Here is a 17,422-nt window from a genome sequence, read left to right on the forward strand (position 1 = left end):
AATAAAGAGAAAGGCACAAAGCAATGTGGGACTGGGACTTCAACAGTGATTTGGTAAATGATAAGTCGTAGTGCATTAATATATCACCTTTACACAGACACACAGACACACACAGACAGCAAGCTACTGTGCAAGGCTCTGGGAATCATTGGGAGCAATTTGGACAATTTTGGAGTCTCTCACTCAGACACTTGTGGGCGTGAGGAGCAGAGGATCGAATCACTCATGATTAGTGCACAAACGCTCTACTCACTGAGACACGGTCCCCACAGTAACTAATCTATAGCTTGTAAAACAATGACTTAGTTCCCTCTGAGAGAGGCAGCTAATCCACAAACCAGCAAATTCAGATCTTAAGACAGATGTTCTACCTGGTGTGTACACTTGTATGTATGGATGGATGCTTTTTCAGATAATACTGCACCAGGCAAAAGCAGTGTTTCTATTAAACCTCTGAAGTCCAGGAGATTTTGGTTCAAATTTGTCAGCTTCCTATGCATTCTGTCTCTGTTCAGCATCTTTCAGTCTGTCCTTACATCACGCTCCTTTTTGTTGACACAAACTTGGCTATCTGTCAGATTTTTCATTTTATTTTAATTAAAGTATAAAGCTGCCAGGAACCCAAAATACAAACAAAAGACACAGGTGTCTTTGGAAATGTATCATTTTTTTTTTTTTTTTACCATTTATACACACAAAAACAGCAGGTCTAGAAACATAAATGGCACACTGTGAAAGCTCCTATGATTGAACTTTAACTGGCTTTCTCAACTTGTCTACATATCATATATAAATAAAGTTATTACTGGAAATAAAACGTGTCTTTTCAATAAATAGATGAACTCCAGAGGGTTAAAGTCTAAGCGGAATTTTGTAAATTCGCATAAAAGAAAATGCAAATTTGGGACGTTTCCATCAACTGGCTTAGAGCAAATAAACAAAGCTGCAGTAACATACTTTGGTCAGTAGATGGCAGTGTAATGTATTTCTGTTGGCTAATCCATCAGTAAACAGGTTAAGTAAAGAGAAACAACAAAAAAAGAGGTTGCAAATTGGACAACTTTGGCCACCCAGAAGAGAAAATGGAGGGAAGACATGGACAACGTAAACAGCTTTTTCTTCTTCTTTTGGGTTTTCCGGCAGACAGGAAACAGCTGATCAGTCATGTGAGTTAAATGTTCACTATAACTGAATTTATTCAGAAAATGCCTTTCCTCTTCTCCCGTTTAGTGAATTAACTATTTTTCCAAAAAGACAAAAACACCTCAAGCTAGCGTACAAACTTTTACACTCATTTTCAAAAGTTATATTGAATTTTGGCGTATCTATCAAACTTTTTTCATACGATTCTTCAAAATGCGGAGAAATGTGTTGACGGAAACGCAACGAATGACAAAATCTCTCCACTTTACCATCACGTAGTAGAGTAGGATTCAGGTTGAACCTGTGATGACACTGACTGTTGGACCTACCGGCTGTTTTCCAGGCTGGAGGCGGGGTTAACCAGGTCAGGCATGGCGGTGGGGGAGGTGGCTACTGTCGTCATGACAACCAGCTCAGGGTCCAGGATGTAGATCTCTTCTTGGGAGATTTCTGATACGTAGTTAAGATGTTCCTGGTGAAACATGAAGTAGGGCACACTAAATCACACTAAATCCTCAACAAAAAATATTCATTTAAGGTTTTTATGTTGCATGAAACATCTCTATGAAGCTGTTTGCAGAGAGTTTAGCTGCTTATTTATCATTCAGGTTTCCAAAACGGTAAGGTGATTGTGATCATTTCTACAGAGCCGGCATATGTCGCTATAATTCTTAGAGTAAAATAAATGTCTCTCAGCTCAGTTACATTATGCAAACGAGTGGAGAGGTACTGAACTGTGAGCTGGCTTTTTCTCAGCACCTGTGTACCTACTCCTAGTGATCACATCTGTGATGATCTCAGAGTGGCGGCAAACTGGAGCACCTGCACCTGCTTTCTGAAGCCACATTCGAACAAAGAACTGTGGAGATGTGGATGGAAGAGAGGAATATATCGCAGGGAGACCAGTACCCTGCCTCTGACAATTAAACGATATACAGGTACATCTCAAAAAATTTGAATATCGTGAAAAAGTTCAATATTTTCTGTCAATCATTTCAGAAAGTGAAACTCATGCATTATATAGATTCATTATACAGAGTGAAATGTTTCAAGCCTGTTTTTCTTGTAATTTTGATGATTCTGGCTTAGAAATAATGAAAACACAAAACTCAGTGTCTCAGAAAATTAGAATATTGATCGTCAGTTGAATATGTGAGTGAACATTTTTTGTGTGTTTTTTGTAATTTTTTGTGTGTTTTTTGTCATTTTTGTATTTTTTATGTGTTTTTTGTGTTTTTGTCACTTTTTGTGTGTTTCAAGTGAAACTCCTACATTATATAGATTCATTACACAGAGTGAAATATTTCAAGCCTGTTTTTCTTGTAATTTTGATGATTCTGGCTTAGAGATAATGAAAACACAAAACTCAGTGTCTCTAAAAATTAGAATATTACATTAGATCAATAAAAAAAAGGATATTTTAAACACAAATGTCAGGCTCCTGAAAAGTATCTCCATTTCTAAACATTAATACTTGGTTGGTCATTTTTTGTGTGCGTTTGTCATTTTTTGTGTGTTTTTTGTCTTTTTTGTGTGATTTTGGTGAGGGGTTTTATGTGTTTTTGTTAAAAAAAAAATTGTGTTTTTGTATGTTTGTGTTTTTTTGTCATTTTTTTGTGTCTTTTGTGTTTTTTATGTGTTTTTATGCGTTTTTGTGTTTCTATGTGTGTTTTTGTCATTTTTCAAGTGAAACTCCAACATTATATAGATTCATCATACATTTAGTATTTAAATATTTCAAGCCTGTTTTTCTTGTAATTTTGATGATTCTGGCTTAGAGATAATGAAAACACAAAACTGAAAAAGTGTGTCAGCATAAAACGAGAATATTGCTGGTCAGTGTAATGTGCTGGTCCTGGGTCAGTGGTGGTTTGGGTCCATGTCCTCTGCTGCTGTTGCTCCACTGTGTTTTCTGAAGTCCACAGTCAACATAGCAGCCATCTAGCAGGACATTTTAGAGTCTTCATGCTTCCACAAGCTCTTTGGAGATGCTGCTTTCATTTTCCAGCAGGACTTGGAACCTGTTTACACTGGCAAAGGTACCAAAAGCTGCTTCAATGACCATGGTGTTACTGGGCTGGACTGGCCAGATAACTGGGCTGACCTGAAGCCCATAGGAGTCTATGGGCTGTTGTCAAGAGGAAGGTGAGAGACACCAGATGAGCTGAAGGCTGCTATAAAAGCAACATGGTGCTGGAGGCTGATCTCCTCCGTGCCACCAAGTATTAATGCAGAAATTCATGATTCAAAAGGAGCCCAACCAAGTATTGATGTATAAAAATGAACAAACTTTTCAGAAGCCTGACATTTGTGTTTAAAAATATCCTTTTTCTTTATTGATCTTATGTAAAATTCTAATTTTCTGAGACACTGAGTTTTGTGTTTTCATTATCTCTAAGCCAGAATCATCAAAATTACAAGACATACAAGCTTGAAATATTTGACTCTATGTGTAATGAATCTATATAATGTATGAATTTCACTTGAAACAAACAAATGACAAAAACATACATAAAAACACACAAAACACACATAAAAAAACACAAAAAACACACAAACACAAAATCCCACACCAAGAAAGACAAAAATACAAAAATGACAAAAACACAAATAAAAACAAACAAAAAATGACAAAAACACACATAAAAACAAGAAAAAAAAACACATAAAAACACACAAAAAATGACCAATCAAGAATTGATGTATAGAAATGAAGATACTTCTCAGAAGCCTGACATTTGTGCTTAAAACATCCTTTTTTTATTGATCTTATGTAATATTCAAATTTTCTGAGACACTGAGTTTTGTGTTTTCATTATCTCTAAGCCAGAATCATCAAAATTACAAGAAAAAATCGGGGAGTTTCACTTTCTGAAATGATTGACAAAAAATATTGAACTTTTTCTTGATATTCTATTTTTTTGAGATGTACCAGTAGATTAATAACTCTATGTAGCTAGATGCAGCAGTAGATGCCTCTGTTGCTCTGGTGTAGGAGCCACTTGTCAGAGCAAAATGCCAGCTACGCCCTCGCTACCCAAACGATGGGAATTATTATGCAGCTGGCAAGAAACCAAATTCTGTTCATGCTCATGAAAAAGCAGACATCTGCTGAAGTGTTAATGTGAGCCTTGAGATGAGCCAGGTCACCCGAAAAAAAAAAATTGCTCTCTCCTCAAGGCCGTAACTTTCACTGGAGACACTCTTCAAAATCTTATTTTTGCCACCCTTACACTTATATTATCTTAGTAACTTTAGAAATACATTACTTTGCAAGCAGAACTACTGCCAGTTAATTACTGTAAATTTATACTTAACATTTTTACAGGGGAATCATAGTTTCACTCACCAAAATAATGATAAATATTGTCCTCCTGCTGTCCGCTATTATCTTGTTCTTACAGTAATTTAGCTTTATGAGCAGCAGCGAGCCAAACAAAATCTATTATATTTACACAATTTTCACCTAAAGGCACTAGAACTGACCATCAATCACTTGCAACAAGACACAGTGCTCTCTGTAGTAAAGAGGCAAATGTATTAATTCCTTGAAATGATATAAAATGACATCGAGTGAGTTAGGGGAGGAAGACTTACCTGTGCTCTGTCTATCCGGTAGAAACGATCTGCTGTTGTAGCTTAAGAGACAAACAGAAACACAGTGGAAACCAATGAGACATTCTCTGTGGTGACAGAACTTATCACTAAAAAGGTTCTGGCAACAACAGCATTCATCAGAGTTTAATGTAGGGCTGGGCGATATATCGACCTAAAAATATATTGATATATTTTTAAATGTGATATGGAATCAGACCATATTGCATATATCTATATAGTTCAATTTTTTTTCTTTCATCATATATAAATGTTGCCCTGACTAGGTTTTGCTTTTCTAATGTTCGTTATTCTCATAAATTGTTATTCTTTTCTATATAAATATATTTATTTCAGATTTTTTTTTTTTTTAATCTAAAATGTGCACTTTATGGAGCTTTGATTTTTTTTTTAAAAAAGGTACTCCTGTTGCTATACAGTATTTATGCTCACTTAAATAAACGGTTTCAATAAAACTACTTGTGACATGTCATATTTGGCTTTGACTGAGCATTTGCTCTCACTTTCCCATAAAAATATCAGGATATATCTCGTATATTGATATTCAGCCTAAATATAAATATAATAAATATACTGCTGAATACTGCTAGACTGAAAACAACTGTATATGTGATAACCTGGAGGCAAGCCGGAATTGTGACAGACAGACGGACTGAATGTGATTTTTGACTGTCTCTTACACCGTAACATGATGGGTTAGGGTTAGGGATATGACTTTTGGTCCATATCGCCCAGCCCTAGTTTACGCTACAAAATACATGTGGTCAAATGTGTCCGAGACCACCTTGGCAAGTGGTTTGAGTGATCTGATCACAATGCATCTTGGACCCTCTTTACACTTGTATTTAGCGCTGACCACTTGTGATATGATCGCCCGAGACGCATTTTAAAACCAAGTGTTACCAGGCTCTATGTGTCAGCCCTGTGATGTTCTGGCTTCCTGTCCATGGTGTACCCCACCTATCGCCCAGTGAGGGTTCGTATGCTCTGTGCAGCTGAATTATGCAGAAAGAATTAATTACTGGATCAGGACTGGGACTCGGAGATCTCAGAAGCTTAAAGCCTCTTCCCGGTGTCGGGTTGGACTATAAGGTCACATACAGTAGGTTTATTTATGAAGTGAAATATCCCCTTAATGAATCCACAGGATGACAAGATAACGGATCACCTGCGAACCACACACACAATTCTCTGTCCTCTTCAAACATTTCTCTCTCTCTTTCAACTCGCTGTTTGTTTTGTTCTTTCTTTGTTCTCGGTTAAATTCCACCAGGACTCTGCCCGAGCAGAGGGGCGCGCCATGTGTGTGTGTGTGGGTTTGTGTGTGTGTGCGTGAATATCATTGTGTAAGATGCATGGCTCTGCTCTGTGATATTTTTGGTAAGCTGCTGCTGTAGGAGATTAATATTCATGACATTCACCAATAAACAAGATCTGATGGAAGTGCGCTTTATGTTATTCCGAGAAACTCTAGAATCTGTTTGCATGTTGCAGGTTTGTGTTATATATATATATATATATATATATATATATACTTATGATGTATATAATGAGCTAAAAAAACATGACCTGACCTTGCCAGAAATCAATTTTGCAGATGAAGAAGCTGTCACTCAACAAGTTTGAGCATAGCTGTGTTTTCATTCTCGGCTAAGGAAAGAGGCTGTGCTATTTTGGTGCAATTGATGTGGAATGTTGTGGTTATCATTATTATTTGTCTGCTGAACACATATTTGACTTTATCCTAGTCTGCAAGCTCCAGTGTTATAGATGTTTTTCTTATAATGCTACAATGTTGCAATTTTTCAACCTGGGTCCTATTTCCCCAAGTTTTTGTGTGCACGTGAATAATGTGGATAACAATGCATGTCTAGTATTGAGCGAGGGGTTCCTGTTTGTCACTGACAGGCTCAGATTGTCAATTTAAGAGACAACATAGTGGAAAGATAGAGAAGTTTATTCCACAGTTACAGTTAAAGTTTCCCTCTTTGTGTTTCTATCCCTCCACTGAGGTCTGCAAGCAAACACTGTCTGGAAACCATAAAGAGTAGGACTGTCACTGTGGAAGATTTAAAATTAATTTGAGGACGGGGGATTTTGTCCCCCAATACTTCCAATTGGAAGTGCATTAATCAATGGCTTTCTTTATGGCCAGTATACAGGAAGGAAAACCTGTTTAATGTTCATACACTGAAAGGCCCTGTAATTATTATTTCAATCATCTATATAAATTCTACAAAGAAATACAAATTCAGTGCTTTTACCTTAAAATAGCAGTTTTTCACATCATGCATTGTTTGTTGTGTCCTCAGTTTTGTCTGTAAATTGAATCATTCACTAAACCAGTTCATTGGCTTAATTAGTTGATATTCCCAAGTAAAATGTAATTGAGGGACATCAGTGAATCTGCAATTTACTTGTGTATTTTCATTAAAAAAAAAAAAGTGGTTCTTTTAAATAAATATTACTTAGAAACAGCTCGAGTAAAGATTACAAACATTTTCTGTGTGGAAAAACTTGCCTTTTTTTAAGTAAATGTCACTCCAATTTTTTTCAGTGTATGTACTATCAACTTTCAATGACATTTTCCTTAACCAATCACCAAAGACATTTTCAGGCCGAAGCAGCTAACTTCCAGTTTAGCCCTATGCTCAGTTAAATGGGGATAGAATAATTAAATCCTGTGGCTCTTCTAGACTTTCCCAATGTTATCAGAGAAAATGAATTCAATTCTAAAAGTGAAATGAGTCAATTATTGGAGGCTGTGATGCTCAAAACTATTAATTCAGTGTTTTACAGCTGCAAAGAGCAGCCACAGAGTTAGCTTTAACCCCTTAGCGATCACCCTCCTTTATAGAGGATTGGGGGTTGTGGGCAGTGGATCTTTAGGGGGAGATAGCAGGTCAACAGCAGATGCCACATAGAAGTGGTGTACACCATCTGAAAGCTGGGAACCTGAAGATTAACCCATTTAAGCCGGGAAAGCATTACCGCATTTCTACCATTAAAACCGTGGGCGCTCTTGCGTTATTCTACCATTAACACCGGGGGCGCTTAGGGCGTTCCCGGTGGCACACCTGGTAGAGCGCGCACCATAGAGGCGTCGTAAGCGGGCGGCCCGGGTTCGAATCTGACTCGGAGCCCTTTCCTGCATGTCTTCCCCTCTGTCTCCCCCTTCACTCTGTCCTATCAATAAATCCCAAAAATGGCCAAAAAATGTCTTTAAAAAAAAAAAAACGGGGACGCTCTTGCGTTATTCTACCATTAAAACCAGGAAATCGGATACGTCGTTTTGTAGTATTTGTAGTTTTTTCCACCTATTTTCAGTCTCTTGGCCAATGAAATGCATCAATATACATGTGGGAGTGTTGCAATGCCACATGGGACTTTTCCAGAACTTTGAAATCATGGCGGAAGACGACTATAGCTGAGGGAGCTCAGCAGTAAGATCTTGATGAAAACAACACCGGCGATTTTATTGCTGATCCGGACTTTGAACCCTCGGAACCAATCGACCGGGATTTATGGATGAGGAATATGTTTTTAGATGACATATTTTCACCGAAGAACAGACAGATTTGTGGCCATCTGGAGATAACAATAATAATACTAATTGATTGTGATGATATAAGAAATCATGACTGTTTGTCTTATATTACTTTATGCATCGTTGAGAACCCTGAAAAGTGCAATATAGATAAAATGTATTATTATATTTTATTATTATGATTATTATTATTTATTTATTTTATTACAGTAGGCTAATGAGAACTATGTCTATTTCTTCCAATGGTCATATCATGTTTGCATCTTGCTAATGGGCATGTATTAGTATTATGCATAGGATTTTTATTCAGTCAAATGTAACATTTGCTGAGTTTGTTGATTTTTTTAAAAACTTTATTGAAGGTTTGAACAAATGAACTTCTCATGAAAGCCACGGGTATAAGCTCTCAAATACTTTTTGAATTTAATTTCTATCTGCTACAGAGGCTGAAAAATCTTCTGTTGAATTTCCAGAAAACTTCAGGTTTTAGGGTTTTTTTTCAAAATTGCCATAGGTTTTACAGGCATTTTTTCCAGGCGTTTTAGGCCTAAATGGGTTAACTAAAGTTGGTTGTGACCAGAACACACAAGTGGCTGATTAAAAATGGTTGACAGTTAGCCTGGCAACTCCAAAGTGTCTAGTCTCCAGAGAGCCAAATGAAAAGAACACAGAGTTGGCCAGTAAGTAAAATGATGCTGTTTTTGTCTGTACTTTGCATATGTGGATAAGTGGACAAGTTGAGTCCAAGTAGTAGAAAAACTAGTCAAAAAAGAGTCAACAAAGTGATTTACTTACAGTCAAGGAAACACCACTTTGGAGATAATCTTTGCGAGGAAAGATTCTTGGCTGCCTCCTCCTGAATGACAAACAGAGAGAACTGTTAAGATTACAGAGCTGGAGCAAAGTGGTTAACATTGATCCATGTATCTGGAGAACAGAAGAACCAACGAGCTGATTGAGCAGCTCTGACAGAAGGACAGAAGAATGAGGGATGGGTGGGAAGAGAAGAACAGAACAGGTTTTTTTGTTTAACAGAGCAACTGTGAAACTGCAGGTTAATGCCAGAAAGTATGATAGTGACGTATCACATCCTTTCTATGGAGGATATGAATTGTTACTATCAGGACGAAACCCCTTGCAAACTAGCTAAGAGTTATACCTTTTGGTACAACTTTGTCTTTAGTTGTTGTATTTGTTTGACAGTTGCCACCGACACAAAAGTAGGGGTGGGCGATATGGCCCTAAAAGATTATCACGATATTTCAGGGTATTTTATTACAAAATACTGAAAAAGATATAGAAAGTAAGATTTTTTTAGTCTGTATAAATAAATAAATCTAAATATAATACTCTTGACTCTTGAGTATCAGCAAATTATTTTTTTTAAAAACACCTAGAAGAAGATTTTGTACAAGTAAAATGCATCAATCGTCCACTTTGAGAGCTATTTTGACAGTCTTCTTGTAAATTCTGTGGTGGATTTAACACACTGTGCTCTTATTTTGAAAGCTGCATTATTTTAGCGACAGGAAGTAGCTTTTTTGTGATTAACACAACTTTAATTGTTAGCTAACGTTAGCTTGCGGCTAACGAACGGCACAATGCAGCAGTGTGTTCGGACCGTTTGGACCTCTAACTGGCCCAGACAGGTTGATAGAATACAGTTCGGACGGAGAGGTGGGTTTTGACGGACACTCTGCTGAACAGAGACACAACGCAGACTCTGGCGGACCGACATGGTCTAGGTCATTAATGGAAACCCTTACGCCACTACGTCAAGAAGTAGGAATGTTGCCAATATCATGATATGCATTTATTTTACTCATAAAAAAATAAACCGTGCGGAGGCGGTTTCTGAAGATATTCAACCATTGGACAAGCACTTCCAAAGAAGGATAGTGAGTACATTAAGCCTGTACTGAGCCCATGTTGATCAGGTGGCTATAGACCCAAAAACCAATATGAATAATATACATAAATGTGTGCAAATTCAGCATATGAAAATGAGTTAATTATTGAGTGAATGTCAAACTGCTTAGCATTGTAGTTGCTTCAATAACTCCTGGCATTTCTGGAACTTAAGAAACCCCATTTTTATTTTGTCTTTTTTTTTTTGTCTTCACTGCTAGAAATAGAAAAGTGTTGTTTTGAGGGACTCTTTTAGCTGCTATTTCTCACAGCACAAGAGTGAATGATGCACGTGTACAGTGAATGGCTTAGAGATGCAAGTCAATTTTGATTGGCCGAACAATGCCACTTTAAAAACCGTGTTACCAGTGTACAACAGACACCACAACATACAAACTCATAACTAGATAAAGGAGGAAAACACAGTGAGGTCTTTGTTGGTCTGAATGGAGTAAAACAGCAAGTGAATAAATGAGAACACATCGACATCAACTTTGATTCAGTCTTGAAAGTTTAATAAAGTGATAAATCAGAATTGTAATGCTTGAAGGCACGGGGGAATTGTGTCTGTGACCTGAGCAAACTTGTCCACACCTTCACATCCCAACACCTCATTACTGAAACTTTTTGTATTTTGCTATCACTCTGACCTTTTTTTCCATCCAGCCTCCAATTAGCTCAGAATGCTGCAGCGAGATTTTTAACAAGATCAAAAAAACAGACAGCATATTACTGAGAATCCTGCCTTCCCGCTCTGACTCCCTGTTAGCTGTAGACTGAAGTTTAAAACCTTGTTCTTTGTTTACACAGCACTAAATGGTCTTGGCTCTGCTCCTGCCCCTGCACTACACTGTCAGACACCTTAGATCCTCCCACAAAGACTCCCGTCTGTCCACAGATCAAGGACTAAATGTTGTAGCCGTAGTGTTTCTCGGCAGAGGTCCCTAACTGTGAATTTCTCTTTCTCGACAAAAGTGTTCTTCTCTCCATTGATGTTTTCAAGTAAAACCTACACTTTTGCTGTTAACTGTGCCTGACATTTCATTATCCCTGCATTTGTTGGATGTCTTGTATGCTGCATGTTCTTTTGTTCTTTTTTTATGTAAAGACTTTGGTTGCGGTCTAATCCAACAGCTCTGCAGTAAATCCGCCTTTCATGAATTATCATCAGTTTTTGTTGAAACAGTTTCAAAGAGGTTGTGATTTAATGTGAGGATTATTTTAGAAGCTGAATGTGCTGCTTAGTGTTGGGGAGAATTGACACTACATTAGGGTGTGGCAATGGGATAAATATATCCGCTGGTACATCCCTGGTTGGTTTTTTTATAGGTAGACTCTGAAAAACACCAAGAGAGCTCTGGCAGCCACGTCGCACCCGAAGGCTGCACATGGCGGCACATCGCTCAATCTGAGTGGGGAGATCACAGACTGCATATATACAGCCAGTCTATAGGGGTGTTTCCATTACAGTCCAATACCTGGAATGAGGCAGGTCTCACTCGCCGAAACGCCCTTAATTTGAATACGAGCCGTCCTGAGCGGTCTTTTGTCCGGACGTTTTTTTGTCCCTCTAGAAGAGCAGGGTCGTTTTTCCCCCCTGAAAAAATCCTGGTTACTGATTGGATAGAACACTAAGCAGGATGTGACATAGTACCAGTCACCCCAACAACACGCACCATTTGTAAAAGCCGGCGAAGTAACAAGTAGTCACAAGCGACAATAAACATAAGCCCCTTTTTCAGAGTGTGGTCCCGCAAATCCCCACTATATTGCTGGAAAGATCTTTGCCGGCTCTTCGCCTTAGGGCTTTCATAGTGATCCCGTGAAGGCCTGATTTTCTGCCCTTCCATAGTGCAGTCCTGAACCTCCTGAACGAGGTGCACAGTAGCACAGTGCTAACAGGCTAACAGTTAGCTCTGTAGCAGTACAGTGTGTATATGCTGCTGCCGCAGGAGGTGTTCACTTGGCTGTTTGTTTACAACAAGCACTGGACACTGCACAGTTAGTGATGCCGGTTAATTCACAATGTTTATGATCAGCGGAGACTCTGTGCATAATTAGCCATGCTGCTTTGTTTATGATCAGCTGCTGGCGTTGTGATATGACTTTTGGTCCATATCGCCCAGCCCTATATAGTGGCAACATTCATTCTGGCGACTGGGTTGAAAACTAAATCATCATCAGTAACATTGGAACTATGACCAAATGTTTTTCACTTTTATCAACAAATGAAAACTGAATGTGAAAGAAGGACGAAAGGACAATGAAACTAATCAATGAAAAACTACCATAGTAACTGTACAAAATAGACGCTGTAGCCTCAAATTGCTGAGAAGACATGAAAACTGCTTAACAAAAAGGAGACAATGTCAAACTTTTAGAAAGTATGTCTTTTAGCATAAAAATGGGCTAATTGTCAGATAATCACTGCAGACTTCAATGCCTCCAAAACATCCAGACTCAGCTCAGCGCTGTGAGAAGTGACTGAATGTAAAAAGTCACCTTCCCAGAGATGTGGCTGGGGGAAAACAAGCCAAAGAAAGTAAAGTTGTTTTCCTTTCAAACAGCAAACCTTTCATGCAGACTGTGACAGAGACGCTGGCTGAAGTAAACACTCCTCCTCTCCTTCCTTGCGTTTGTCTGTACTTATCTAATCCTGCTGTCGACTTCGGCAGCAGTCTCGAGCGGAGTAAAACGCCCGCAGGCTTTTTACAGCAATCCTACAAACACCGAATCAAAAGCTGAACGCGTCTGACTGAATGACTCTTCTCTTCACCTTCTTTCTTCTCCCGTCTCTTCTCTCTTCACTCCTGTTTGTCTTCTTACACAGAAAGTTGCAGAGTTCTTCCTGTGTTTCGGTCAGATTTAGTAAGCCTTGTAGGCCTCTTTCTGATTCATTCAGCGCCCCGAGTCATGTGCGTTATTTATCAAACAGGAGCATCAGCCTGGAAGTGCAGTTTGCCTGTCGCTCCAGGTATCAGCAACGAGATGCACAAATAATGCATTAAATATAGTGTGTCATATATCTTCCAAGTTAAATACATGGTCACACAAGGCCTTAAAAATAAATGTCATGTAAATTAAACTAAATGAATGACATTTCAACTGCTTTCAGATCTTTTTTTTCCCATTTTCACCTGCAATAAGATCAGCCAATCAGAACAAGCAATGTCACAGATGGCAGCAGCTACACGACAATGTACAGTAACAGCAATATATCAAAAAAGGACCCTATGACATTACTTTTTTTTTTTTTTTTACCTTTTAAGGCAACTCATGATCAACACATTGATTGAGGTAATGACATTGATTGAAGTAATGAAAATTATATATCAATTTTTTGGTCATGAGTTGCCTTAAAACAGGGGTCTCAAACTCAAATTACCTGGGGGCCGCTGGAGGCAGTATGAAAATGACCAAAAAGACACAAAATTGCAACAAAAAAAAGACACAAAATGACTTAAAAAAGACATAAAATTATTTTTAAAAAGACACAAAATTACCAAAAAAAGACACAGAATTAACAAAAAAAGACAAAAATATTCAAAAAGACACAAAATTATTTAAAAAAGACACACAATTATTTTAAAAAGACAAAAATAACAAAAAAAGCCACAATTATTTAAAAAAAAGACAAAATTACTAAAAAAAGTAATTAAAGGGACCTTCCATACACAACACGGTAAAGTGCCATTCATATAAAATCACATTAAACTTTCATATCAAGGTGGGGGCCACAAAATATCGCCACGAGGGCTGCGAGTTTGAGACCCATGCCTTAAAAGGTGAAAAAAAAAAAGGAATTTTTTTCTACATGTCCTAAAACCAGTCTAATGTCATGGGATCCTTTTTGACCCCTGAGGACCATGGATGTTATATTTTTTTTTAGGAGTACACGAGGGTTAATGTGGCGTCTAGTGCTGACCTGCTATCCCCCCCTAAATATCAACTGCCCACATCCCCCAATTCATTATAAAGGGGAGCTGATGATGAAATGTAGACTCTGCCTGTCCTGGTCTTGGATGGTTAAAAAACAAACAAATAACGCAGACCTCATTGTTCTGGTCAAACAGTGAATGAATGAATATATACTGTATTATGTGCAACAAAAGTTTACCATATTTGGTCAAACTGTTTCTCCCACTCGATCACAAACTGCACCAGCGAGCATCACCAGTCGCCAGAGAACTGGAGATCAAACGGTGAAACGGGTGTTACATCATCTGGTTGCTACGCAACACAAAGTCTGACAACAACTCATGAGCTGTCTTCCTAGTGTTAGTGATCTAACCTATATAAAAACAAGATAGTGTTGTTAAAAATAACATTTACAGAGTTAGTGTTGCTCTGCTCGCTCCTGAAGAGGAAGATGAAAAGCTCATTGTGGAATGAAGGATGTGGGTACATGTCATCCACGTAAGGAGAAGAGAACACAGAGTTTCCTCTCATCCTCACTGACTGCCTAAATACAGCCAGTTCAACAGCTGCTTTTACTTTATTGAATTTACAAGTATTGGGATTACCTCTGGTTTTAAGATGATGTTGTAGGATCGTGGAAACCGGAATTACATTTTCCTTTTCTAGGACAAACACAGTAACCAAACCTGATTATATGGCCATGTATTCAAAGGAAAATAGTCAAGGGAATGCATGTCTGGACCAAAGGCCTTTCAGTTTTTCACACACAGGCACTCACACACTGTAGAAGCTGCAATTCAAGGGTTCCAATTCTTGCTCAAGGACACTTTAACATGCAAGGATCCGTGGATCGAACTGCCAACCTTGTGATTAATAGACAACCCACTCTAAAAGGTGCTCTGTTGCACCTGAAATCACACCCAACAGTGATGTCACGGAGTACATTTATACACCATACAACATAAAGCATATGAAATTCAGATTGCATAGAAGATCAACAGCATGATTTTGTGTAGTGTGTAGAGTGAAACAATTATTTCTGGTGATTTCATTCCCATTATGTGCTTAATCAGAAATTTCATTGCAATATGAAATATAACAATATTCATATCGCATTCATATAGTATGACATTGTATGTTATGTTCTTAGGGAACAAATTTGACCAATTTTTTTTTTGCCTACAGAAGGGGGAGAAGCACAGAAGATGCTTTTTTGTATGTACTAGGTAGCCAAACACATCAAACCATGATGCTCAGCTAGTTGCAGTTTTATACTGGTGGAACACATGGTTAACGTTTTTAATTAAAACAAAACTACTTGGTTACGTTTCGGCAACAAAACTACTTTGTTATCTTTCGGCAAAAAAATTACTTTGTTACATTTCGGCAACAAAATTACTTGGTTACGTTTCGGCAACAACAAAACTACTTGGTTACGTTTCGGCAACAACAAAATTACTTGGTTACCTTTCGGCAACAACAAAACTACTCTAAGAAACTACTACTAAGGCAACAAAAATTGATTGGTTACGTTTCGGCAACAAAATGATTATGGTTCCGCAACAACAAAACTACTTGGTTATGGTTCAGCAACAACAAAACTACTTGGTTATGTTTTCAGCAATAAAACTACTTGGGTATGTTTGGGAAACAAAACTACTTGGTTATATTTTCAGCAATAAAACTATTTGGGTATTTTTACCAACAACAAAACTTCTTGGTTATGTTTCAGCAACAAAACTACTAGGTTAAGATTAGTTTAAATAAGTATGGACGTTAAGTAGTCAACATAGCTCAACATTAACACAGAGCTCTCCTTGAACCCATAAGACACAAACAAAGGCATCCTGGGTGAAAGTCAGTGTTTGTTTGACCCATTCATCCACCCCATTGTTCGCCATCCATGGATTTTCTTGCTCAATATTCTACGCCTCCTGCTATCCTGAGCACTTGCTCTGAGCGTCAGATATAGCTGCAAATGTGTTAATGCGGACGCTTTACGGATTGTTGAATGCCTGGTGCATTGATATCAGATGCCGGGGGCCTTGACAAAGCAGAGGCTTTGACAGCCTAGGAATGAGAGTGGTTTGGTCTCCCGATACTTCCAATTGATTGGTTTGTAGACTGGCAACTGACTTTTCTATGGGTAGTCTTCTATCGCAGTATGACTGAATGGACAAAAATGAACAGATTAATATAATAACATTATTATGCCATTACCACAGCAGCACCTTTGTGTACTGCTGCTGCAGTTTATTGATCTTCAGGTGTCATTGCTCTCCTGTCCTCTTGTACACTCGCTCTATTATCCTCTCAGAAAAATATTGTAACTCTTGATTGGACACTTTTCACAATAGTCATCCTTGAATCATCAGGATCCTCAAGGAATAAAATTCTGGTAACTGACTAAGGTTTATGCAGCATTTTAATGCTTCAAATGTGTCTATTTGTGTTCTTTGGTGTCACAAAGAATGAACAAATACATAACTGATTATATTATAGCATTATAAGGATGTGTCCATATAGTATTTTTGCGCCAGCACCTTTTTTTATTTTTTCCCCAATGATGAGAGTGCATATGGGGCTGCACCCAGCCTACTTTTTCAGAGCACTTAACTTTTTTGACTGTAAATCAAGCACATGTTATGAATAATGACACACCGACAGGGAATTATTTGGAGCTTATTTCTGCTGGTTTGCTGTCAAACACTTGTGTGTACTTGAGTGTACTTTGTTATTGTGTAAATGTCGAGGTGCATAAATAGGTAATATTCATTCAATTTCTCTTCACATCATTTCAGAGCAGATTTCACAATCAGCAGATAGATTTATTACTAGTTTAGCTTTTGAAATCATGCTAAAATCACTTCTGCTATTAGGCATTTCACGAAAATTTAAATGTGGAAAATATTAAAACATCCTAGATAAATAAAACATAAATAAATAAACTACTATCAAACAAATAAAATAGACTCTCAGGCTCTATTGCACTGAGATAAATATTGTATTATTATATATTATAAATAATATATAAACAACTGTTTCAGAGATTTTTTGGCAATTTCTACTGCCTGTCAAACATTTGCAGTATTACTGAAATACCACAAAAAGTCTGAGTTATAATGCGTCCACTATAAGAGAGGCGTGGCTCCTTTAAGAGGCAGGACAGTGAGTGCTAACAGGCTAACAGCTCTGTAGCAGTAAGTGTGTATGTGCTGCTGCTGCTGCTGCAGGAAGTGTTCACTTAGCGACCTTCGTTTGTTTACAACAAGCACCGGACACTCTGTGCAC

The 17,422-nt window shown here is 37.9% G+C and overlaps 1 protein-coding gene across 1 annotated transcript in view; it reads right to left on the bottom strand.

Moving 5' to 3' along the window:
- Positions 1-17,422, bottom strand: part of LOC131962755 (diacylglycerol kinase zeta-like) — a 112,305-nt gene that overhangs the window by 48,679 nt on the left and 46,204 nt on the right. The window contains exons 26-28 of the mRNA XM_059327810.1: positions 9,101-9,161; positions 4,741-4,781; positions 1,473-1,615 (exon numbers count right to left, since the gene is read on the bottom strand). Coding sequence (XP_059183793.1) covers positions 1,473-1,615; positions 4,741-4,781; positions 9,101-9,161 — 245 coding nt within the window. The remainder of the gene's footprint in view (positions 1-1,472; positions 1,616-4,740; positions 4,782-9,100; positions 9,162-17,422) is intronic.

The sequence above is a fragment of the Centropristis striata genome, chromosome 24 (assembly GCF_030273125.1).
Source record: "Centropristis striata isolate RG_2023a ecotype Rhode Island chromosome 24, C.striata_1.0, whole genome shotgun sequence".
NCBI lineage: Eukaryota > Metazoa > Chordata > Actinopteri > Perciformes > Serranidae > Centropristis > Centropristis striata.